Source organism: Solanum lycopersicum, chromosome 7, assembly GCF_036512215.1.
Source record: "Solanum lycopersicum chromosome 7, SLM_r2.1".
In the NCBI taxonomy this organism is placed as follows: domain Eukaryota; kingdom Viridiplantae; phylum Streptophyta; class Magnoliopsida; order Solanales; family Solanaceae; genus Solanum; species Solanum lycopersicum.
In genome coordinates this window covers 6,279,231-6,303,875 of record NC_090806.1, presented here as the reverse complement: position 1 = coordinate 6,303,875, position 24,645 = coordinate 6,279,231, and the positions used below count along the sequence as shown (strand labels likewise).

At 33.8% G+C, this 24,645-nt stretch overlaps 2 protein-coding genes and 1 long non-coding RNA gene across 3 annotated transcripts; 2 read left to right on the top strand and 1 right to left on the bottom strand.

Moving 5' to 3' along the window:
• Window positions 1-1,013: 1,013 nt before the first annotated feature.
• LOC101244010 (uncharacterized) lies at window positions 1,014-2,349 on the bottom strand. The gene is made up of 2 exons (XR_742230.3): window positions 2,156-2,349; window positions 1,014-1,407 (listed from the first exon to the last, which is right to left on the bottom strand). It is a non-coding gene; the product is annotated as an uncharacterized lncRNA (long non-coding RNA).
• A 3,807-nt stretch (window positions 2,350-6,156) lies between these two features.
• Window positions 6,157-14,809, top strand: LOC101268772 (pentatricopeptide repeat-containing protein At2g34400). The gene is made up of 5 exons (XM_010325059.4): window positions 6,157-7,796; window positions 8,658-9,613; window positions 10,236-10,372; window positions 10,839-10,970; window positions 14,589-14,809. Exons 1-2 carry the CDS (start codon window positions 6,880-6,882, stop codon window positions 9,607-9,609), a joined length of 1,869 nt encoding a protein of 622 aa, XP_010323361.2. The 5' UTR covers window positions 6,157-6,879; the 3' UTR covers window positions 9,610-9,613; window positions 10,236-10,372; window positions 10,839-10,970; window positions 14,589-14,809.
• A 3,952-nt stretch (window positions 14,810-18,761) lies between these two features.
• On the top strand, window positions 18,762-19,900 carry LOC101266346 (toMV susceptible protein tm-2-like). The gene is made up of 2 exons (XM_004242997.2): window positions 18,762-19,566; window positions 19,617-19,900. The coding sequence occupies exons 1-2, from the start codon at window positions 18,762-18,764 to the stop codon at window positions 19,898-19,900; spliced, it is 1,089 nt and encodes a 362-aa protein (XP_004243045.2).
• The last annotated feature ends 4,745 nt before the right edge of the window (window positions 19,901-24,645 follow it).

Sequence of the window (24,645 nt, the reverse complement as noted above, 5' to 3'; positions counted from 1 at the left end):
ATTAATAATCAAACATTGTTCATTCTTTTAATCACGAAATTTGATATTTTCTTCAAATTATTTAAAAACTACTTATACGTCATTTTAAAGAATATTTAAATAATCAAAATACGAATTTAGTGGTCATATTATGTAACATAATATTAAAAGTATGTTTACGCAATATTCCTTTAAAATATTTCTAGAAACAAAATATTAACTATTCAAACACATTTTATTTTAATTATTTCAAAATTTTCTTTCTAAAATATGTCAAAACACATTTATTATTGTTTTTAAGACGTTAATTAAGTAATAGAAACTCTTCATTTAAACAAAATTACAATAATATCCTTATGGACCCATAACAAAAGTTAAGACACCATTAATTATACAATTTTTGTTTTACCCTTAAGCAATATTAAAATTACTAAAATGTCAGTGATCATCCTTCTCATGGCTCTTCTATATCTCGTTGTAATCTTCATAATCTAAACTCAATAACTAGGTTTGAATCGAGCTTGTTAATCATTAATTCATCAATAAGTAGCTCTGATTCATCTACCAATTTATGTGTTGTATCTAGACTTATTTTTTCTTCGATATTAATAAAATCCTTTTCGTACTTCCTTCATTACAATTTATGTGACGACATTTTAATTTGTACAAGGTTAAAAAAGAAAAATTAAGACTTTTGAAACTTATAAGCACATAGAACATGTCAGAACATTCGTGTGGTTATGAAACTTTTAATCTTTCTATTAATTAATTCTCGTTCTATCTCAATTTATATGACTCACTTTTTTTTTTAGTTAGTCTCACAAAAGAATGACATACTTACATATTTAGTAACAATTTAACTTTAAAATACCCATTTTAACCTTTAAAATGATTTATAAGCACACACATATCTATCACTTATTTTAAACCACAAGTTTCAAAAGTATTTATTCCTTTCGGTTTTAAATTCAATATCAAATTAAAATTAATTAACTCATATAAATTAAAACGAAGAGTATAAAATAAAATTTCAAAAACTTCAAAGGTAAATGACTGCAAATTGAATATTTCAAATACACTCACACACAAAATTACAAAGAGACACATCACCATTTAGATAATGGCACCACTGCTGCTATAATAATATATATAATAACCATGTAGTTATTAATTAATAGCAGCATTATTTATTTAATTATGTGTATTAGTACATAATAAGATAGATAGTGCCATGTGATATTAATGGCTTTATATGTTTTAATTGTTGTTTTCAACAATGATAGTAGCAGTAGCAATCTCCATGAGAACAACTGCCATATTTAGCATCTTCTTTTTCCATGCACCAATGGTTACATTTCTTGTGGAAACACTTCCCATTCCAACTCTTGCTATGCTTCCCACAGTGTTTTGCTTCTGTTATTTGTGTCTCTGTATCAAAAATGATTTATACGATTTAAATTATATATATTGATTATGTAAAGAATTATTACGTACATTCTTCAATGTAGAATTGATTTTCGATTTTTTTTTAATTATGAATTTGAATTGTCATATAGAATTCAAAATGTATGTATCCATAATTAAACATGTGTTTTGTTTGGTTTGAAGGAAAATATTTTTTGAAAAATATTTTTTTTTAATTGAAGCAGGGAAAATAAGTTTCATGGTAAGTGATGATTTCATTAAAATTTCGAGCTTAGAGATCATATGTAAACATAAAAGTGCAACCTAGGGTTTGTTAGTATGATTTTTTTTTTTTATTTTATATTTGGTTCGTCAAATATGTTGGAAAACATTTTCAAAAGGAAACAAGTTATACATATTAATGACATTTCACATTAATTGTATCCTCCCACACATAAACAGGACACCTCATTGATCTTAACCCCACCATCCCACATACCCTATCTCCCCGTCTTAACATGACATAATATTTGTCTAAATAATTATATACAAATGCTTTAAAAATAATAATTTTTACTTATCTATCAAACACTAGAAAATAAGTAGGATCAATACAGATCACTTATATTTTCCTAAAAAACATTTTTCAAGAAATTATTTAAACATTTTTCTTCCTACCAAATATACCATATAATCTAACATATACATGATGTATTTACAATACTTTATCCTATTAAGCAACTAGAAAAAAAAATACTTAAGAATTTCTCACCAGAAGCAAACATGAGAAGAAAGCAAAGTAGGATAGCAGAGAGAGTTATTATGTTGAATTTAGGTTGAGCCATTTCTTTAGCTCTTTATGAGATGTTTTAATTTGTGGTATCTAAGTTTTCTAAGAGGGTCTATTTATAGTGACACAAAAATAATAGTTTTACTAACACTTGCGTTTAAAATTAACATTAAGCACACAAAGTAAAGAAAATGTCAAAGAAAATTATTTGAATTGATCAAATTAAAGGTTATCCTTCTTGCATCACATTCATCTCGAAAGTATTATGGACATATAATTAATTATTCCTTAAATAAATTGACCATAGTAAATTTAGAAGACTTAATTGATAGTCTTTATGGAATTGTAATTTTATTTTTTCCATATCTCTCTTTCTAATTGAAACATTAGTAGTTATTCTATATTTTATTTTCATGGGAAAAAAGTGTTTTTATTTCTAGCACAAATTAATGAGAAATTTATGTTAAGAAATATGATCTTTTTTCGTATTTTTATTTGGAAAATAATGGTAAAAAACAGGTTTTCATTGAAATAATGAAAAGTTTCCTAATTTTTTTGTATGAAAACACTACCAGCTTTTATTTTCTCAGTGATTCAATCAAAATATATGTTAAAATAGAATACTTTTGGTTGGAAATTTTAAAAAAGAGAGAATTATTGACTTTTTAGTAGTGTATGGGGAACCATTTACTTTAAAATATGTTCATAAAAGAATTGCACACAAATTTCTACTTCAAAATACCCTTTTTGTCGTTACATTTTAGAACACTTTAAACTTTCACTATACCCTTATAAGGATATGTTTTTTTTAGTTATATAAATGTCATATATAAAAGTTTGTCTTTCTTTTCTTCAACTCCTTACCCAAATTTAATCCAAACTCACTCGGTTGACATCTCTAGCGTGTAATAAACTTATGAAAATTATTTCCCCTCTTTCTATTGAGAAAGTCATTTTTTTTTATTTAAGAAATTTTCTTTTCTTATAGAAAATGTCATAAATCAAACATAGAAACATTTAATCCTCACCTAACACACCTTACGTGTTATAGTAATTTATCATTTGTAGTATTATATTGCAACTTTATACTTTTGTCAAAGACAATAATGTCAATTTGAAATGATTATTTAGGTTTTGTTACGTCCTATACCTAATGGTTATTGATTTATTGTGAAATATACAAGTTTTATAGCTAGTCATTAATGACAAGCATACCAATTAGTTGAAATAAATTATATAGGCTTTGTCACCCTGCACGCAATGGTTAATTGATCGTGATATATACTAAAAAGGGTTAAACTTGTATGTATTGATAATATAAATAATTTTGATATTATCAATGTATTATAACATGTTAAAGCTAACATGGACGTCTTAACTTTTACGTAATTAATGTCATCACTATACAAAAGAGGGTTTTGCGAGTAATCATTTAACGATAGTAATATAATTGTCACATTATTATATTTAATAGCAGAAATAATGAATATTTATCGTTAATATTCTATGTAAATGTCGTTAAAGATTTTAGCCACTCTAAATAAAATGTTATTAGCTCAATTACCACTAACTATTTCACAGCAACAAAAGAAAAATCTATTGTCACTAAATATCTCTTCTGTTGGAGTGCGTAATATTCTTATTGATATTATTTGTAGTTATCTTATAGATATATCAAAGTTAAATCAAACATTAAGAAAGATCAAGTTGCTTCAAGAGTTTAGTTTGAATTTTTCAAAAATAGTTAGGTATTTCTTGGATATAATCAAAGTTAAATATATTTGTGGAGAGAGGGAAAATTGTTATCAATACTTGAGAAAATAGATAAAAAGAAAGAAAGGTGAAAATGACTTTTTCATGTTAAATTATTTGATATATATCTACTCTAAATAAGCATGTAGCATTAGTTGTTCGATCAAATTTCCTATATACTTGATTTGGACTAAGTTATAGATCATGGTGTAGTGACCATTTTGTATAAATCTTGATCACTAATTTGATTATCTACTAGCTTCAATCAATTATTTTTAAAATATTTGATAACTTTAATCATCAAGATTTAGATAATATTTTTATAAAATACTATACATTGATGGTTAAGATAATATTTATATGTGTGTTTTCATAATCCCATGATCTCAATATTTTGTAGCATAAAATAGATGTTAAAACCATGTTGATCTCTGGAACACAGACCACGCAGAAAATTGTTTACTGAAAAAACCGAACAGTGGTTATTTTATTTTTTTTAAAAAAATAAAAGAATTATCACTATATGGTGGTGAGACCTCTATATTGATAAATAAAATTACAAAGCTAAGGAAAGCTTAATGTCACAGACTTAGAGTATTTGTTAAGACTTCGTGCGACCCTCGACGACTTACTATTAATTTTTCAAGATCTTGTAAGTTCAAGAAAGCCTTTAAGACTTCGATCGCTAAGAAAATGCTTGAAAAAGAACTTAGAAAGAACAAAAAAAGACTTTTGTATTGCTTTGGAAGATTGCTTATAACTTGTTTGGTTGGTTTACAAATGAGAGTCCACCTATTTTTACTACTTCCTAGGGCTAAAGTGTAAATAAAAATTACTTAGAAATCCCTATTCTAGAAAAGTCTACCCTTTCTAGGATCTTCCAAAGATTTTCTTGAAATGTCTAAGTTATTCTAAGAAATTCTCTAGCCTTCTCGATTAATGTAGAAGGTTCTAGAGTTCTCTGCAAACCTCTCTACAATTCTAGACTCTTCCGCCTCTATCCGAATACAAAATTTAACAATGATGTGGCAGAACGTCACATTAAGCTCCAATCCATTGTTTCAATAGCTATTTCGCAAAAACTAAGGTTCTGACCAAAATATATAAGTTTTGCACAAATTTACAAGATTAGTTCTATACAAATAATTCTTCCTCTTCTTATGCCTTAGGAACTCCGTTTGTATGAGATCAAAATTGTAAGATTCATATACAGAATTAAACAGCTCCTCAGTTGTAATACTCCATTTTGTCAAGGCACCTGCAACTTGATTGGCTTCCCTGTAACAATGTCTACCTCACAAGTAATCTATTAAGAGTAAAACAACGAAATAAGAATAAGAAATTCAAATAATTATAATAAAAGAAGTCAAAAAATAATTTATGTATAAAAAAAAATTAAAATATACCTTGAACTTTGATAGAAGAATCATATATACCCCTAAATATTTTTTAAAAAAAATTAGAAGTATTAAATATAAATTTAAAACTAATTTTTTAACTTACGTTAAATGAAGGGTATATGTGAGCCAATTTGTAACGGCAGGGGTATATGTGAGCCGTTTGTATAACGGTAAGGGCATATATGAGCCACTTTTATAACGAGGGGTATATCAGCTCCAAATGACAAAGTTGAGGGGTATATCAGACTCTTTTCCCAATTTTGAAGCAACCATTAATAATCTTCATAGATAATAAAACCAAGGACAAGGTCTTATTTAAATCCCTACTCATTATAGCTACCCCTTTTCGTATTTTATTTCTTAATTTTTTTATAAACTTCTTAAAAATTTTCATTAGCTATATGTTGTTGATTGTTACAAAAATTGAATTTCATTCTATAGTGGTCTCGCTCATTATTATTTGTATGTATCAGATCATAATATATAGTGAATTTAATACTTTTATAAAGCATTTTCCCATTTATTCAAGGAATTTCTTTCTTGACATTTACAAGGTTAGTTTATCCTGCCGTGCCAATTTGTTATGAGATAGTTTCAAGTATATACAATAATTACAATAAATATACCCATGATTTTATTGACATAAGAAATAGCCTAGCAAGTATAGAGTGATTATAGATTAAGATATACTCAAAATTAGACTGAATAGAGTTTATCTATACATGAGTCATCATACACTGATTACACATTATGATACACTCAAATAACCGAATATAACTTAATTATATATGAAGTATACACTAAATACACAAGAACTATATGTTTACTATTCAATTCCGAGCAATTCAAAATTACCTCTGAATAACACAGATTTTAGATATGAGATCCTCTCGATATTTCCAATATTTATATGCATAATTCTTTCAAAATAGTTCACCTTTACCGTACGTCGAGTTTTAAAGAAAAAAAAGGAATAAGGAGGAGGAAGAAAATGACGGAGGCGGAGGACGCAAGAGGAAGAAGGAGGAGGAGACAGGACACAGAAGAAGAGAAAGGTTGCGTAAAGTTTATATAAGTTCGAACTAAATAGATGGAGCTCGAATACATTATAACATAAATCAGATACATATTATGTAATTCGGATACATTATAACATAAATCAGATACATAATATATAGCACAGATACATTATAACATAAATCAGATACATAAAGGTAGCTCGGATACATTAAAAATTAGCTTTGATACATTATAAAATAAACCGGATACATAAAATGTAGCTCGAATACATTAAATACTGATTCAAATACATTAATATGTAGCTCGAACACATTAAAAAAATAAATTTTTTTAAAAATTTTAAAAATAAAAGGAGATTTCAAAAAGACGTGTATTTTCATAATTTTTCCGATCCGGAACATGACATATAACATAGTCTAGAACCAAATAATAACAAAGATAGACCCAATCTCCATAGTAAATTTGAAAGCCCAAATATCGACCCAAAATTGTGTACTTGTAACATCTTACTTCTCACTTGTTAGTAGACAAACAATGTTTCTTAGAGCCAAATCCCAACAATATAAAATCTCCCGCTTTTTCACCATTGAAGCAACAAAACAAGCTTTCAATAATCAACAAGAATGTTTTCCCATTACTCAACAACTCTTATTCCTGTTGAAAAAATGCATTACAATCAAACAAGTACAACAAATCCATGCCCAAATGTTAATTTACTCTATAGACAAAGCCAACTTTTTGCTTTCAAGAATAATAGACCTCAAGAATTTCGACTATGCTACTCTTCTTTTTTCACATATTCATAGCCCCAATGAGTATGCATTTAATATTATGATAAGAGGGTTAACTACAACATGGCAAAAATTTGATCTTTCTTTAGAATTTTATCACAAAATGAAGTCTTTAGGTTTGAAAACTGATAATTTTACCTACCCTTTTGTGTTTATGTGTTGTGGGAATCTTTTAGCTGTGAAACTTGGTAGATTAGCTCATTGTGAGGTTGTGAAAAATGGGTTGTTTGTGGATTTTCATGTCGGTCATTCTTTGATTACTATGTATTCACGTTTTGGGAAAATGGGTTTTGCAAGGAAGGTGTTTGATGAAATTTCACTGAGAGATTTGGTTTCGTGGAATTCGATGATTTCGGGGTATGCTCAAACGGGTTGTTCAAGAGAGGCAGTGGGATTGTTTATGGAAATGAGGGATGAGGGGTTTGAACCTGATGAGAGGAGTCTTGTGAGTGTTCTTGTGGCATGTGGGGATTTGGGAGATGTCAATTTGGGAAAGTGGGTGGAGGAGTATGTTCTGGGGAAGAGAATGGAGATGAATTCTTTTATTGGTTCAGCTCTGATTAACATGTATGGAAAGTGTGGAGATTTGGTTTCTGCTAGAAGGATCTTTGATGGCATGAAGAAGAAAGACGCCATCACTTGGAATGCAATGATTTCAGGGTAAACACTTACATCAACAGTTTAATTGCATTCTATTTGCGTTAAATGGTCAGTTTTTTTTAATTGAGATCATCATTTTACTATTCGGTCACAATGGGGAAAAAAGGCTCTATATAGGCGATACCTATAATGTTGGAAGTATGTTTTAATCATGTTAGTATACTTACTTTGGATCTTATGCTCTCTAGGAGTTTTCGCCTATCTGAGATTTTTATGTCAATAGAAATATAGAGAACTTCTATTCTTCATTTGTATAATATTGGCTTGAGATGAGCTTAAAAGGAGGAACATGATAAGTGAGGATTTAATGAGGACCATGAGACCTAAAGTTCAAAGCTCAGCGAAGGCAAACATACTAGGTGATTTCCCATCTGCGGAAGTCTTGGTGGACAAAGTTATCGGTATTGTGATGGTGCGAGGTGGCAAATACCCCATGGAATAATCATGGTGAACATTAGATAGCTCAAATACCAGTGTTATTAAAAAAAAAAAAAAGAGGATTAATATAACCGCCACAACTTGCTTGGGACTAAGGCGTAGTTGTCCTTGTTTGTATCATTTTTGTATTTGTGCAAGGGATACCCAAATCCAAATCTGGCTTGCAGTACTTTTTTCAATAAACTCTATGTGAAACCTATGCTAGTTTCTCGTGGTCCAAATCTATTGGTATCCATTATAGTTTTTTCAAATGAATGTGCATTTAGAAAACCAAAAGAATAACTGTGTTTTGAAGCATAAAAAATATGAAGCCTGCTGTGATTTATGTCCAGTCGTGTTGAGGTTTTTCTGTTTCACTAGTACAGCCATTGTATGTTCTCCTATATTAGTCTCTTCTATGGATCTGAATTGTACTTATTACAGGTACGCACAAAATGGGTTGTCCGATGAAACAATCTCTTTGTTCAATGCCATGAAGGAGGCAGGAGTTAACCCAAATAATATCACACTGGTAAGTGTTCTCTCTGCATGTGCTTCAATTGGAGCCCTGGATGTCGGAAAAAGCATCGATGACTATGCATCAAGAAGAGGAATAAAGTATGACATATATGTAGCTACGGCCTTAATTGATATGTATGCAAAATCCGGCAAACTGGATGATGCGTATCAAATTTTTGAAAGCATGCCTAGAAAAAATGAAGTCTCTTGGAATACAATGATTTCTGCTCTTGCCTTTCACGGAAGAGCACAAGAAGCATTATCCCTATTTGAGCGCATGTCACTCAAGAGTAGTGATGCCCGACCAGATGATGTCACGTTTGTTGGAGTACTCTCAGCATGTGTACATGCAGGGTTGGTTGATAAAGGGAAGTACATCTTTGATATAATGAACTCATCATTTGGATTGGTTCCAAAAGTTGAGCATTACTCTTGCATGGTTGACCTTTTGTCTCGTGCTGGTCGTGTATATGAGGCATGGGACTTCATTGAGAAGATGCCTCAAAAACCAGATGAAATTTTACTTGGTGCATTGCTTGGTGCCTGTCAAAAGCTCAAAAATATTGATGTCGGGGAACGAGTGATGCAGCTACTCCTTGAGATGGAACCGTCAAATTCGGGTAATTATATAATATCATCCAAGATATATGCAAACCTCCGAAGGTGGGATGATTCAGCTAGGATGAGACAATTAATGAGACAAAAAGGTGTGACTAAAATTCCAGGCTGTAGCTGGATTGAGATGGATTCTCAACTTGTTGAATTTCGTGCTGGTGATTCGTCACATCCAATCATAGATGGGATTCAACAAGCACTAGACTTGTTGTACGAGGAGATGACCATTGAAGGTTATGTTCCAAATGTGAATCTTGTGTAGAAAGGTGCGGATGAAGATAATATATACCTTGCTATGTTTATCAGGTGGAATTGAATTCATGTATTAAAAGAAAAAACTACTAGAAAAGATAGGCATTGAACGCAGGAAAATCTGGCTCGTTAAATGTTTAAGATTTTGACAACATGGTTAATGAGAAGAAAGCTCAAGTTTTTAGACTTTACGTCTTTAATGATTTGCTCTAGCTGCTGGTACTACTTTTCACATGAAATGAAGTTAGTTTGCATTGCAGTAATGCAAGTTTTAGTTGGGTTTCATTCAGTAACAACAAAAGCTATAGTTATTTTTTCCACTTTCTAGGATGTCTAGGTGTATAGTTATGAACTTCGAACATTCTACGAATTGTAATTGAATTTTTCAAAATTATGATAAGTTATTGGAAATTCCTAATAGCTTCTCTGTCTTAATTCAAAGGTTGTTGTCGAGAGATAAACTAGCTTTGATGAAACAGCTTGTTTTCTATTAAATAAACTTCAATTTTCAAGCTTGGGTCACTCCTTTTAGATCTCTTGACATGGTGAAATAGCTTATATCTTCTTTCAAGTGATATAGAATTACTTGTTATTCTCAATTCAACTAACTTAAGATATTTTACTATTTGCCTACAGTATGTAACTTTGCAGCATGGATTGTTGGATAGGCCACCCGATACCTCTATGATCGTTGTTAGGGCTTGAACTGAATGCATGATCAGTTTGTTGGATTCAGTAATCCACATACTTCCGTGTGAAGTCTGACTTGCCAGGTACATATATGGTCTAATACGTATCTGTTTAAGGAAAAAGAACAAATATACCCTGAACTATCATAAATGTTATGCAGATACCCTCCATTATACTTTTGGGACATTTGTGCCCCTGCCGTCCAAAAGTAGCGCATATATACCCTACCCTTTATACTAACGGACATACACGAGTCATAATCTTATCCACCGACATTTTTAAATATCGGATCGACGGATAAGATTGTGTCATGTGTCACTATTTAGTGTTCCGTTAGAGTGAAGGGCATATATGCCCTAGTTTATGGACGGTAGGGACCAATGTCCCAAAAGTATAACGGAGGGTATGTGCATATCATTTTCAATATTTCGAGGGTATATTGTCCTTTTTCCCATCTGTTTATTATCTCAAGTACATGTTCCTTTACATGTTACCAAGTTGTCGAGACTCTTTAACTCTCTAATATTTCTGACTGACCTGTGGATGTAGGATCCTTTTGTGCTTGCTTTGACACCAAATGAGAAACTATAAACACAGGAACCAGAAATGGTAACTGGACAAATCAATTTCACAAAATGATCAAGCAAGAAGCAATTCAATCTCAGCCACACCGAGTGTATAGTAAGATCCCTCTCTCAAAGTATGCACATTTTGCTGGACAACACAGAAATTTGCTGCTCCTTGACGCGTTGCTTGATGTTCTTATGTTGTGACTAAAGAGTGAAAGTTCAGCTAGCGAGTAGTACCCTCCCCTTCCAACACCCCCTGGGGCATTTACGGCCGCAAGGTTTCGCATGGAACTTTCTGAATTTTGACGAAAATATGTTTACTATTTATGAATAAATGTTCTTTATGAATAGTCACACACTGATTACTCCTATCACAATGTCCTAAGTGGCTTTGCTGCTATGCTAACTCCAGAAGAAGTTTCAGCTTTGAAAGATAAGCAAGGAATCCTGTCAATCCGACCACAAAAACTTTTTTATCCACAAACCACTCTAGATTTTGCATGATGAAAGAAGAGTTCCTAAGAGGAGTTGACTACGGATCTGTTAGATCTGATTGAGCTATGACTCGATAATTTCTTGCTGTTATTTGATTGCATCTTGATTTCACCAACTTTTTGACTTGCTTCAAGAAGAATTTGCTAGTCTTTTCTTGAGTAATTTTGTTATATTCATCAATAACCTTCTGCAATTCACTAGTAACCATATCCAAAGAGCTTTTCAAGTTACAATTAGAGCAATCATGATGTCTTACCTCGCTTGATTCTCCCATAGTCATAAAGAAAATGTTTGTTTTTGAAGCAAATGTGGTTCCTTCTTTTTAGTTCCAGACAATTTTGTTTGATGTGACCAGGTTTTCCATAGTGATAGCATCAATCATTATTTCTATGATAGTCTCTGTTGAGGTTTTTGTCTTCTTTGTCAAAGTATTTGTCTGACTCCTCAATTTATGAGTGACATTTTCCTACTTTAGGATTCATCGAATTTTTCCTCGATTTCAGGAGTTCTAGCAATGAACACTACAGGTGTCTTTTTATCATCGTTATTGTATTTGTTGATATGATTTTGTTCATGGGCCATAAGATCTCCTCACAGTTCATCATAGGTCATTTGTTGCAAATCTCGAACTTCAAGAATAGCAGCTTTAGTTTCCCATAACTTGTAGTCTATTTGAGTATATCATTCCCAGAGATTTTGAGTTCGCAAATGATTTTGCTAAATCTTGAGAACATTGTTTTCTACATTCCCGTTCATCTGGCATTTTGAACAGTTCATATTAATTTACCAGTGAATTGATTCATGCTTCTTTCACATTGCTGGTCACTTCATAAGTTACTTCAGGTTTGTCCCACTTTTTTTTTTTTTGTGTAGTTTCACAATTAGAGATTTTGTCGTATTCTGCTCTGCTCTGCTAACTGCACAGTACATCAAACTTATAGCTCTAGCATTAGTTTGAATTACCTCTTGTTTCCCCGATATCGAAGGATTCCAGGTTAATTAGCTTGAAGGGAGATTCTTTTCCAGTGAGACCAGAAATTGGTTTTGGTCTCTTGATAACAACTGATGCTTGAAAGTGATTTGATGTAATGAAGATTATGAACCTGTCTTTCCAGTGAGATTAGTATTGACCGGTTTAAAGAATGTCCAACGGTACTATACGATACAATAGAATTTAAGTAACAATCAAAATCAAAATTATATTTACACCAACAATATAATACACAAGTAACAACCATCCAAACAAGATGTTAAGTTTTTGAACAATTTGCACAATGAAAAAATATTCCAAAATTACATTTAATATAAAGAATAGAGGGAGCATCACTGAAAATTTATTTATTGACTTTGACAAATCAAAATACAAAAATCATGCCATTTTATTTAAAAATATAATAACATTAAAAAATGGAACCAAAAGGAAAAAAAGAAACCTCTTTTCTCAAAGATTTGATTCTATTTTTTTTTTTCCACTTTATCAAATTCAAACATTCCTTTCACCAATGGCCATTCTTTTCTCCATCACTAATTGGGACCCTCCACACACTAAGAGCACTACTAATCAAACCATAATTGGAAGGTTTTGAGTTACAATAATTGCATCCTATGAGCACATAATTGGAGGATTTTGCATGCATATAGTAAGCAATTTCTTTTTTTGGGCACATAGCATTTTTAGACTACTATTCCTAGCTAAATAAAAGTAGACTCATTGACTATTATTTTCTTAATTAATTATTACTGTCCTGTTGATTTCTAGTGGAAGTCTCAATTATTATTATTTTTTTTTTTCCTAAAAAACAACAACATATCATTAAGAGTAGAAGATTGACTTTTTCTAGACATTTTAAAAAAATAAATATAAGTTCAACAGAGTTACTTTTAAATAACCACAATCAATAGTGTGTGCCTAAAATAATAATCCTTATTAGCCTAAATAAGAGACCTTTATAACTTTGAACTTCCCTTTAATATTATAAACTAGAAGTTTTTCTTATATTAAGTGAATTCAAAATATTAGAATAAATCAAAAAATTTTGTTAGCACAATATAAATTTCAACGAAGGAAATTTAATTGAATCGTTTTCTCAATCATCACCTCCAATTGGCTCCACCTAGGGGAAAAGAAATTATTTTTTACAAGGTTCAAGATTTAATATTTATAAAATAATTTTTTATCTATATACTTAATATATAATTTCTTACATTTTCAATACAATTTTTTTGAGAATGCAAGTCTATGATTTGCTCCTGCCTTATTACCTTTTTCAGAAGCACATGTACTTAATTATTTTACCTACCAAAACTTTAATAGATAACAAAAAAAATATCCAATGTTTTCTATTTTATTGAAATTTAACTCTGTATGATTTTCGCTCGTTTCATTGCCATGAAAATCTCTTAATTATTTTGTTTTTCAAAAGAATCCCTTTATTTTTGCTGATGTTAAATGGACCTACTAACTTAACTTCCTAGCCTATATATACTCACCCTGCCAACATCATTTGATAGACAAGTCTAAAATGTTTAGTCTATGAGGTTTGCATGAAGATGTAGAGAGTGAAGTTGCAGCCAAGGATGACTTGCCGGACCATAAAGTTGCTAGGATTTTATAGTTTCGGCAAGTTGTTCTTGGCTATAGTTTGCTCTCTTCTTCTCATGTCATCCTCGTTAGACCTATTTTTTCCTACTCTCAAGAAGAATTTTCAATTTTGAGAGAGTGTTATTTGATACGAAGGATTTTTAAAATCACTTTTTAAATATTTCATACGTATTATCTAAAAATTGTTTGTGTATAACATAGGAAAACACTATAGGAGTTGAAGGTGGGGTAGGGGTGTTATGATGGGGTGAGATCAGAGATGTATTGAAGGGCGGGGAAGAGACTACCATGTTAAATACGACTTGTGAAATTTTAGTGGATCCACTTAGTTGAGTTGTTCTATATCTCCACAAGGTATATGACAATTCTGATAGTGTGAGCGAGATGTTATATCATCACGTTGATCATAGTGATGCTTTCGATTAGAACATCTCACAAATAGAGTTAAAAGTGTATTTTTATCATATTGCATAATATGTTGAGTTTAGAGATGAGTAAGTATTTTTTTAAAGTTAAAATAAATTTACTCCTTTATTTCTTTACATTTAGTTGAGTAGATGTGTATATCTATTGTAGTCGTTACACATTCAATATATACTGATGTCATTCGACCTGCATATTTTTATGATGCAGATTCACGTACTTAGAATCTTCAAAAAGAATTTTGTTGAGATCACTCCATCCGATCGTCAGCTTTTGAGTGAGGCCTCCTTGCTTCCCGAGGACTTCAATGTTTATGAGTTAGTTTTGGAGAGTTCTTTTAGTTTAAGATGTTTTACTTAAAACTTATGTTTCCTAATTAGTATACTCAGAGAGTTTTGACATTCAATAAACTATTGATGAAACATTTCTTTAAGTTTGATGTTTTTCAAATGATTGAGTTAGTCTTCCACTTGTAGTCAATCAGGATGAGAATTCTCTTGGAGACCAACAATGATTTTCGAGCGTCGATCACGTCTAGAATGTAGATTTGGATCGTGACAATTTGCTCTATAATAAAAAAAACATTAGGTTCTCCCATTTTGCTTGAAAATACAAAGTCAATACAACACAGAATAATCAGATACGTCGAATCGCGAAAAACAAAACTTCAATTAATTAACTTGATGAAGATTTTAATTGGTGGAGTAGAAAATCTTTTTGATTTTATTCTCCCGCCCTAACAGAATATAAGATGAAGTAGAAATATAAACAAATTTAAATTTGTTAAACTCGTTATCCCCGTACATAGAAAGAAAGAAAATAACTCAGTCTACAGAATCCCTCGTATGTCCTTATGGAATATAATTCCCTCACTATATCCGAGGTTGTAAAAGGAGGAAATTCGTTATAGAAAACTGAAAGGAGATCTCTCTATTTAATTTTTAATTATAACCAATGATCCGCGCAAACTCACATGCATGGTGTCTTTTGCGAAAAGAAATGTCTGTACGGAAGGAACAGGTCCTTTCCAAAATAGTTCATAAATTTTAATCAATAAATTTTATCTGATTTTGTAAATCTTGAAACAAAATTCTCAAATTACACTAGATATACTAACTAGAAAAAGTAAAGAAAATCGTTATGAAAAATGGCTATTTATCGATCACTACTTGAAGGTAATTCCTAACAAAGTGTTTGGATGATGTACATTATCTCAAGTATCCTTGAACAAATTTAGTGGTGGAACTACTTGATCCGCGGCTAAATGTTACTTGATATCTTTTCTTCTAGTTAAACTCGGAGAAATTCAAGAGAGGAGGGTTAACTATCACATCAACTCCTTGAGGTGGAACAATCTCTACGAGGGAGGGGACAAGACAGGTTCGCCAACATTAGTCACTGTTCTTGTATATATGTTTGAGCTGCTAATCCAAGTCCAATTGAAAACGAAGGATAATTTAGTTCTGCTTCATCAATTTTTGATAATGAACATAATCCTCGGGTTTGATGTCATAGATTAAGCCTGGATCGATCACTAGCTCTTAACGGATTAACATGTCCTGCACCAGTAGAGAACAAGTCACTGTTCTCATCAAGATCAGCAGTCGTCATGATTGCTGATTTTGATAGCAGCTGGAGTATGTACTTTTTACTAATGTTGCAATTCCAGATACATGAGGGCAAGACATTCACGTGCCAGACGCGATGTTAAAAGTAGACTTAGTTGGCCAAGCAGCAACAAAATTAACACCTGGAGCAACAATATCTGGTTTTAAGATTCCAGGATTTGCCCTGTTTGGTCCTCTGCCTTAATAGCTCGCGACTTGTCGATCAAAAATCATCTTCAAATATGGTTCTTCTGAATAAAAATGTGGCCAAGGGATTGATGTTGAATTCATGTACTATATGATCTTTAGTCCATCTGTATAGCTGATATGTGCTGCTGGAACAATTCATCGTTCGCGAGTATCATTCCAGCATCACCAGCATTCTTCACATAATACATTTTTTCCCTTTGACATCTATAATGACTCCGCTCTGCAAAATGCATCACCAGCATTCTTCACATAAATTTCTTTTCCATCACCAAGACGTACCGTGGCTCTTAGTTTTCTATCAGTAGTGCTTGCACCAACGGTGAAAAGCCATGGATATCGATTATTTACAGTGCCTGGTAGTGGACCTGTATTGCCAGCTGAACAGCTAACAAAGAATCCTCTTTTGCATAGCAGTAAATCCACCTTCTGCAATAACACCTAACCAAAATTGGTTAAACTTTGAGCTAATTGAAATCGATAGTACATCAACCTCATCTTCGATTGCAGCATCTATCGCAGCCAATACATCAGTCTCATGACATCCATTACTGGAACAGACTTTATACATAGCAACGTGTGCCAACGGTGCCATACCAAATGCTGTGCCATTAGCCATACCTAAAACATTCGCCCCATTCACGAAATTTCCAGCAGCAATGCTTGAAGTATGTGTACCATGACCATTTTCATCGAGAGGTGTCCCATTAAGGTAGGCCATCAACGTTTAAGTAAGACGAGTCACCTTTGTGGGATCCAATAAATCAACAATCAGTGGTTGCTTGGCTAGAAAAAAACATTAAGGGAAATAATCAAGATATCATTGGGTTAAACTTTGGATCTTGGATGGGTTTATTTTATGTGATTTTGTGATACTGAGACTTCAGATGTCAACATAAGCAAATAAAGTGAGTTTAATAAGTGCCTTAAAAAGCTTGGGATGATTTATAAGAGACTTCCTTGTAATTACTGAATGAATTTATTGTTATAAAAAAATGAAAGTGACTTTAGTCATCATTTTCAAACTTGCATCTTTCCCTCCTTTTCCCAATTTACTACTTTTTTCGTTTAAAAAAGAACGACCATTTTCCTTTTTTAGCAATACTTTGGTTTCAGTTTTGCACGTGATATATTTAAGGCCACAAGATTAAGGGACATTTTGATACGCTTGATATAACTTAAATCAAGGACCATAAGATTGAAAAGTCATTTTTATTTTCTTAAATTCTGTGTCAAATCAAATTAGGTCATTCTATTTTTGAACGGAGGGAGTATAGTGTTGCTTTCAAGGCCATAGATTGCATATGCAAAGATCCCATTTGAACTACCACTTGAACTTGTTTAATACAAAAGATAAACATGTCTCTGAGTTTTTTCAGGTTCCAAGATCACAAAATTTTAAGCCACTTTGAATCCATAGTTCACATTTCAGCTTCTTTTCTTTTTTATTTAGGAGGTCTGATCTTATTATTTCTCTCTAGTTCTCTTCTTTAACAACAAACTGCAGATCATTGATTTTGATTTTTGCTGGCTTTACATTTGTTAGAGTCAATTTTGCTACGATCTTGATATGTGTTTGATGAGGTATACAACTCTCTATTAGCTCTTACTTTTCATCTTCTCTTAATTCGTGTTTTTTTCGTCCAACAATTGGTGAGAGGAGACATGGCTTATGTTGCTGTGATTTCACTTGTACAAACTTTGAAGCAACTCGTGCAGCTAAAGCCACATTGGTTAAGTGATGAAACAAGAAAAATGGTGGATTCTGTCGTTAAAAATCTTGAATATTTCCAAGACTTTCTTGAGAACATAGACTGTGGAAAAATTGAAGAGTTGGAACGGGAGATTAGAAGTACAGTGAATGAAGCAGAGGACGCGATTGAACTAGAGATATATGAAATTAACAAATTGGAAAAAGGAAATGCAAGAGAGGTATTATGTGAAACTCTGTCACTACTTGTAGAAAAGATTGATGATATGAAGAGGAATTAATGGAAAGTAGTTTTGGTAGAAATGAGGTTCAAGGTTATAGTAATACTGCAAATGAGGATCTGCAAACAGGATATGTTGCAAAACTTAATCCAGAAAGTGTTGTTGTTGGTCTCGAAGATGATCTCATGAGAATAATTGGACGACTAAAAGGGTCGATGTCTACTCGAGAGATTATCCCCATTTTGGGAATGAGGGGATAGGCAAAACAAACCTTGCAAAAATGGCACATGATGATCCTCAAAAAACAGGAATCGCTTTGACGTGCATGTTTGGGTGACTATATCTCAAGAATACCAAACTAGAGATTAGTTGTTAGGTGTTCTTTCTTGTATTTTTAATGAGATCAAACATGGGACTGATGATGAATTGATGGATACGATATGCAAAAAGTTAAAGGGTCGAAGGTATCTTGTTGTCATGGATGATATTTGGAGTAATGACGTCTGGGATCTTATGTCGAGAACTTTTCCTGACGATAACAATGGGACTCGAATCATTTTAACAAGTAGGCTCAAAGGCGTGGCAACGCATGCTGACCCTGACACCCCACCTCATGAGGTTAGCCTCTTGAATTCAGATGACAGTTGGAAGTTACTTCATGAAACTGTGTTACAGAGTAATACATGTTTGTCCTCCTGAACTAGAGGATATTGGGAAGCAAGTAGCACAAAAATGCCAAGGACTACCTTTAGATCTTCTAGTGGTCGCGGGGCATCTTTCTAAAATTGAAAGAACACAAGAAAGTTGGAAAGATGTTGACAAAAGTGTAAGTAAAGTTGTTGCTAATGAATCAGATAAATGTCTAGGGGTGCTTGCTATGAGTTACAATTACTTACCTAATCATCTTAAACCATGTTTCTTATATACGGGAATCTTTCCGGAAGATAGTGATGTTAACGTAGAGAGATTGATCAACTTATGGGTTTCTGAGGGTTTTCTATGGGAAGAATTAGTGGGAAGAGATTATTTGGAGGATCTTGTTAGCAGGAAGCTGATAATGGTTAGAAACAGGAGATTTAATGGTGAGTGGAAAACATGTGGTGTCCATGATCTAGTTCGCGATTTAATTTTAAGAGAAGCTGAGCAAGAGAAGTTTCTGCTGGTTACTAAAGATCTTTCTGCAAAGATGCATCATGTTCGTCGTTACAGTTTTCATTCAAACATTCATCAGAATGATTTGTTGGAGTCATCATCGATTGATGTCACCCGCACTATGCATTTCTTCCGTGGATTAGGTTCTAAACAAGTCCCTCTTTTGGCATGCTTCAAATTGCTAGGAGTGTTGTCAGTCGTTCAGTATGGATTTGAAGATTTTCCTCTTGTGATAACAAAATTAGTACATCTTAGATACCTTCAATTACGCAGTTGTGATGATCCTCACGGTTCGTAGACTGAACTTTATAATCTCCAGGTCTTCATTGTTGGAAGCTAGGTTATAATTCTCCAACTATACATGAGACAGTTTGGCAAATGAAACATTTAAGGCATCTTAAGCTGAGGCAGTCAATTTCTCTCCCTAAAAATCCATCAAATAAGCTGCAAAACTTGGAAGGACTTTCCTGTCTAAGATTGTCTAGCTGTACTTTTGAATTGTTTTCCGCTATTCCAAATCTTAAGATGCTTATACTTCGTGGAAGTCAAAAGGAATGCCAGGGTGATCAGAAGATGTTTAAGCACCTAAACAGCCTTACCTGTTTAAAAAGACTCGAACAGTAGAAGATCAGATGCAAAGACCTATACTCGTTCCCAATCCCATGTAAGTATACTTTACCTACATCTCTGAGGAGCTTGACTTTAAGCTATACTTACGTACCTTGGGAAGACATGGCAAATATAGTGAAGTTGCCAAAACTCGAAGTACTTAAAATAAAAAACTATGGATTTTATGGTGATGTGTGGAGATTAAATGATGGAGAGATTTTCAATCAACTTAAGTTCCTCCTAATCAGGACAAATGATCTGAAGCAGTGGAAAGCTGGTAGTGTTAACTTCCCAATGCTGCAACGCGTAGTTCTGAGAACATGCATATACCTGAAGGAAATCCCTTAAGACTTTGGAGAAATTTATACCTTGGAGTCAATAGAGTTGTATCATTGCAGAAGAACTGCAGCAAATTCCGTGCATGAAATTCAAGAAGAGCAGGAGAGCATGGGGAATGATTGCCTTAGTGTCTTCATCGATGATTGTAGGTCAGACTCATATTGTCTTAAATTATTGCTCACTAATTATGCACCTTGTTTCTTCTCTTACATTGCCTCATGATATTTTCACATTTTAAGTACTCATTGATATGCTTCTTATTTCAGTAGAGGAGCTGATCATGCATGTTAAAGGAATGCGCTGTGCGTGGGAAGCAATATATCACCTTTGTTAGCTTATAAACGGGGAGGTCACTTGTAACTTGTTAGCAACTTTAGTCTCTTCCGTTTTTTTTAACAATAACTAAAGGACCTAACTTTTACCTGTGTTATGCAGCTAGTTGTTGTTCTTTGTTTCTTTAATGTTCTTGCAAGCTAGCTATGATTGACTGGATGGTTTATTAACATGTTCATTATGTTATAATTCTCAATTATTGAGTACAAATTATATGCCTTCTGTACTTCACTCTGAAGTTTTCAGTATTTCCATTTCCCCTTCTCATGAGTCTTATGTCATATAAGTCTCTGATTAATTCAGTATGAAACACATCCTTAACTTGTGGGAAATACTACGGTATATAAATACAATTTGGATAGTGCCATGAAAGGAGAAGGAAAATAGTATAGTGCTACAGAGAAAGCAATCAGGTTGCAGACTCAATCGAGTATGGTTTTCCATTTACAGTAGAAACTCAGTTTCAAATGAATAGTCAATTCCTATGCATAATTGAAGTTCTTGTTTACAAACTAGTTCAAGTCCCTTGCAGTTGCCCAATTGTGTATGTACTGTTAGGTAGTGGAGCCTGATTTATTTTAGGTTTTCCTATTTATTTTCTATTTTAGGTTTTCCTATTTATTCTCTGTAACCAAAAATACTCTGATTTATTAATATAAATATACCTCACCGCCGTGGAAGTTTACTCACGCGGTTTTACCACGAAATATTGGGTTTTATCTTTCTCTCTCTAGATCTCTCATCTCTTTCTCTTGAAAGTTCTTTTGTTCTTCATTCATCTAGTGTGTGCGCGTGAATTCGATCCTAACAACTGGTATCAGAGCTAAGGAGATTCAACACGATCACTGAAGATGGATAGTTCAAAGCTTGGAATCGAGAAGTTTGATGGATCCGATTTCAGTTTCTGGAAGATGCAGATCGAAGATTATCTGTACCAGAAAGATCTTCACGAACCGTTGAACGGGTGAAGTCGGAAACCATGACGGAGAAGAAGTGGAAACTCAAGGATCGCCAGATTCTAGGGTTGATCCAGTTGACTTTGTCAAGAAACGTGGCGTTCAACATCGTGAAGGAGAAGACTATGTCCGGTCTGTTGAAGGCACTGTCAAACATGTATGAAAAACCATTGGCTATGAACAAGGTATATTTAATGCGTAGATTGTTCAATTTACAGATGTCAGAGAATGGATCCGTTTCTGATCATATAAACGAGTTCAATATGATTGTGAGTTAACTCAATTCTGTGGATATTAATTTCGAAGATGAAATTAAGGCATTGATTTTGATGTCATCTCTGCCCGAGTCTTGGGATACTGTTGTTGCTGCGATTAGCAGTTCCCGTGGATCTAAGAAACTGAAGTTTGATGAAATCCGTGATATTGTTCTTAGCGAAAGTATTCGCAAACGAGAAGTGGGAGATTCATCGGGCAGTGCTCTCAGCATTGATCGAAGGGGGAGAAGTAAGACGAAAGGACAAAATCAACATGGTCGATCAAAATCAAAGAATCGAGGAAAATCACTGAACAGATCAAACGTGACTTGTTGGAACTGTGGAGAAAAATGACACTTTCGGACGAACTGTACAAAGCCAAAGAAGAAACAGAATCAGAAATTTGGAGATGACAATGATTTCGTAAATTCAGCAGAGGACATTGGGGATGCTCTAATCCTTAGTGTGAACAGCCCGGTTGAATCATGGATTTTGGATTCTGGTGCATCTTTCCATTCGTCTCCAAGCAAGGAGTTGTTCAAAAATTTTAAATCTGAAAATTTTGGGAAAGTATATCTTGCTGACAATAAAGCCTTAGAGATTGAAGGAAAGGGGGATGTTTGCATAAAGACCACCTCGGGAAACCAGTGGACATTGGAGGATGTCAGATATATTCCTCGGATCAAGAAAAATCTGATCTCTGTTGGTCAGTTGGATAGCACGGGATATGCAGCAGAGTTTGGGAAAGGTTCGTGGAAGATCGTGAAAGGTGCTATGGTAGTAGCTCGTGGCACCAAATCTGGAACCTTGTACACCACTGCAAGGTGTATAAACATGGTCGTTGTTGCTGAAGGTGCTTCCGGTTCATGTCTGTGGCACAACAGACTTGGACACATGAGTACTAAAGGAATGAAGATGCTGGTTGCAAAAGGAGCACTAGAGGGTCTGAAGTCTGTTGATATGGGTCTTTGCGAGAGCTGTGTTATGGGCAAACAGAAAAGAGTAAGCTTCATAAAGACTCCTAGAGAGCCAAAGAAAGTGCGGTTGGAAATGGTTCATACAGATGTTTGGGGACCATCTCCAGTATCATCACTTGGAGGATCCAGATTCTATGTTACCTTCATTGATGATTTCAGCAGGAAGGTATGGGTTTACTTCTTGAAGCATAAGTCAGATGTGTTTGCAACTTTCAAGAAGTGGAAAGCTGAAGTTGTGAATCAGACCGGTTTGAAAGTCAAATGCCTAAGGTCTGACAATGGAGGAGAGTATGACAAATCAGAGTTCAAGGCATTCTGTGCAGCTGGGGGAATCAAATTGATGAGAACAGTTCCTGGTAAGGCAAGGCAGAATGGAATTGCTGAGAGGATAAACAGAACATTGAATGAGCATGCAAGGAGTATGATGATACACTGTGGGCTGCCCAAAACACTTTGGGCGGATGCTGTGAGCACAACTGCATACTTGATCAACAGGGGACCATCAGTTCCTTTAGCAAGATTGCAGAGGAGGTGTGGACAGGAAAAGAACTCAAGTACTCACACTTGAGGACTTTTGGTTGCACTGCTTATGTTCATGTTGATCCAGAAAAGAGAGACAAACTTGACGCCAAGGTTGTGAAGTGTTACTTCATAGGATATGGTTCTCATTTGTTTGGTTACAGGTTTTGGGATGACAAGAATAGAAAGATCCTGAGACATTATGACGTGACATTTAATGAGTCTGTCCTGTACAAGGACAGAGACCAGAAGGTTCTAGAGATTACAAAGCAAGTGGGAGTTGAGGTTGAGTTGGAGAAGAGTAACCCCAGAGATGTCAAAGCAGATACTCAACCAACTCCTACTGAAGAATCTGAAGTGGAGCAAGTTACACCTGAGCAGGTGTTAAGGAGATTATCCAGATCCATCAGGGCACCAGATAGGTATTCACCTTCATTACACTATCTATTGCTGACTGATGAGGGGGAACCAAAGTCTTTTGATGAGGCCCTACAGTGGAGGATTCGATCAAGTGGGAGCAAGCCATGGATGATGAGATGAGGTCACTTGAGAAGAACGACACATGAGTGTTGACTGAGCTACCTGCAGGGAAGAGAGTTTTGCTGAACAAGTGGGTGTTCAGAATCAAGACTGAACCAGATGGCAAAAGAAGGTTCAAGGCTCGTTTAGTGGTTAAAGGATATTCACAAAGGAAAGGTATTGATTATGCTGAAATATTCTCTCCTGTTGTGAAGTTAACCTCTATTCAAATTCTGTTAAGTATTGTTGCATCGGAGAATTTGCATCTAGAGCAAATGGATGTAAAAACAACGTTTTTACATGGAGATCTGGACAAAGAGATCTATATGCAGCAACCGGAAGGATTTGTGGTTCCAGGCAAGGAACACACCATAAGCTTGTATGGACTAAAGCAAGCACCAAGGCAGTGGTACAAGAAGTTTGACTCCTTCATGACCAATAGTGGATTCTGCAAAGCTGAAAAGGATCCTTGTTGTTACTTCAAGAAATACACTGATTCATATGTCTTTTTACTCCTGTATGTGGATGATATGTTGATTGCAGGATCTAGTAAGAGGGAGATTAACAATCTGAAGACAAAGTTGTCTGCAGCGTTTGAGATGAAAGATTTGGGTCCAGCAAAACAGATTTTGGGGATGAAGATTTCTCGGGATAGATCTACTGGCACTTTAAATCTATCTCAGGAGTTGTACATTGAGAAGGTGCTGAGCAGATTCAGGGTTAATGATGCTAAACCCAGGAGTACTCCATTGGCAAATCACTTTAAATTGTCAAAGGAGCAGTCACCCAAGACTGCCGAGGAGCGTGATCACATGGCACTTGTTCCATATGCTTCAACAGTTGGTAGTTTGATGTATGCTATG

What these genes read in the sequence shown, in the direction of transcription:
- LOC101268772 (XM_010325059.4), top strand. Translation starts at nt 6,880, where the DNA reads ATGTTTCTTAGAGCCAAATCCCAACAATATAAAATCTCCCGCTTTTTC. An exon ending in TGGAATGCAATGATTTCAGG is followed by an intron (nt 7,797 to 8,657) that starts GTAAACACTTAC and finishes TACTTATTACAG; the next exon opens with GTACGCACAAAATGGGTTGT.
- LOC101266346 (XM_004242997.2), top strand. Translation starts at nt 18,762, where the DNA reads ATGACAGTTGGAAGTTACTTCATGAAACTGTGTTACAGAGTAATACAT. An exon ending in CAGTTGTGATGATCCTCACG is followed by an intron (nt 19,567 to 19,616) that starts GTTCGTAGACTG and finishes GTTGGAAGCTAG; the next exon opens with GTTATAATTCTCCAACTATA.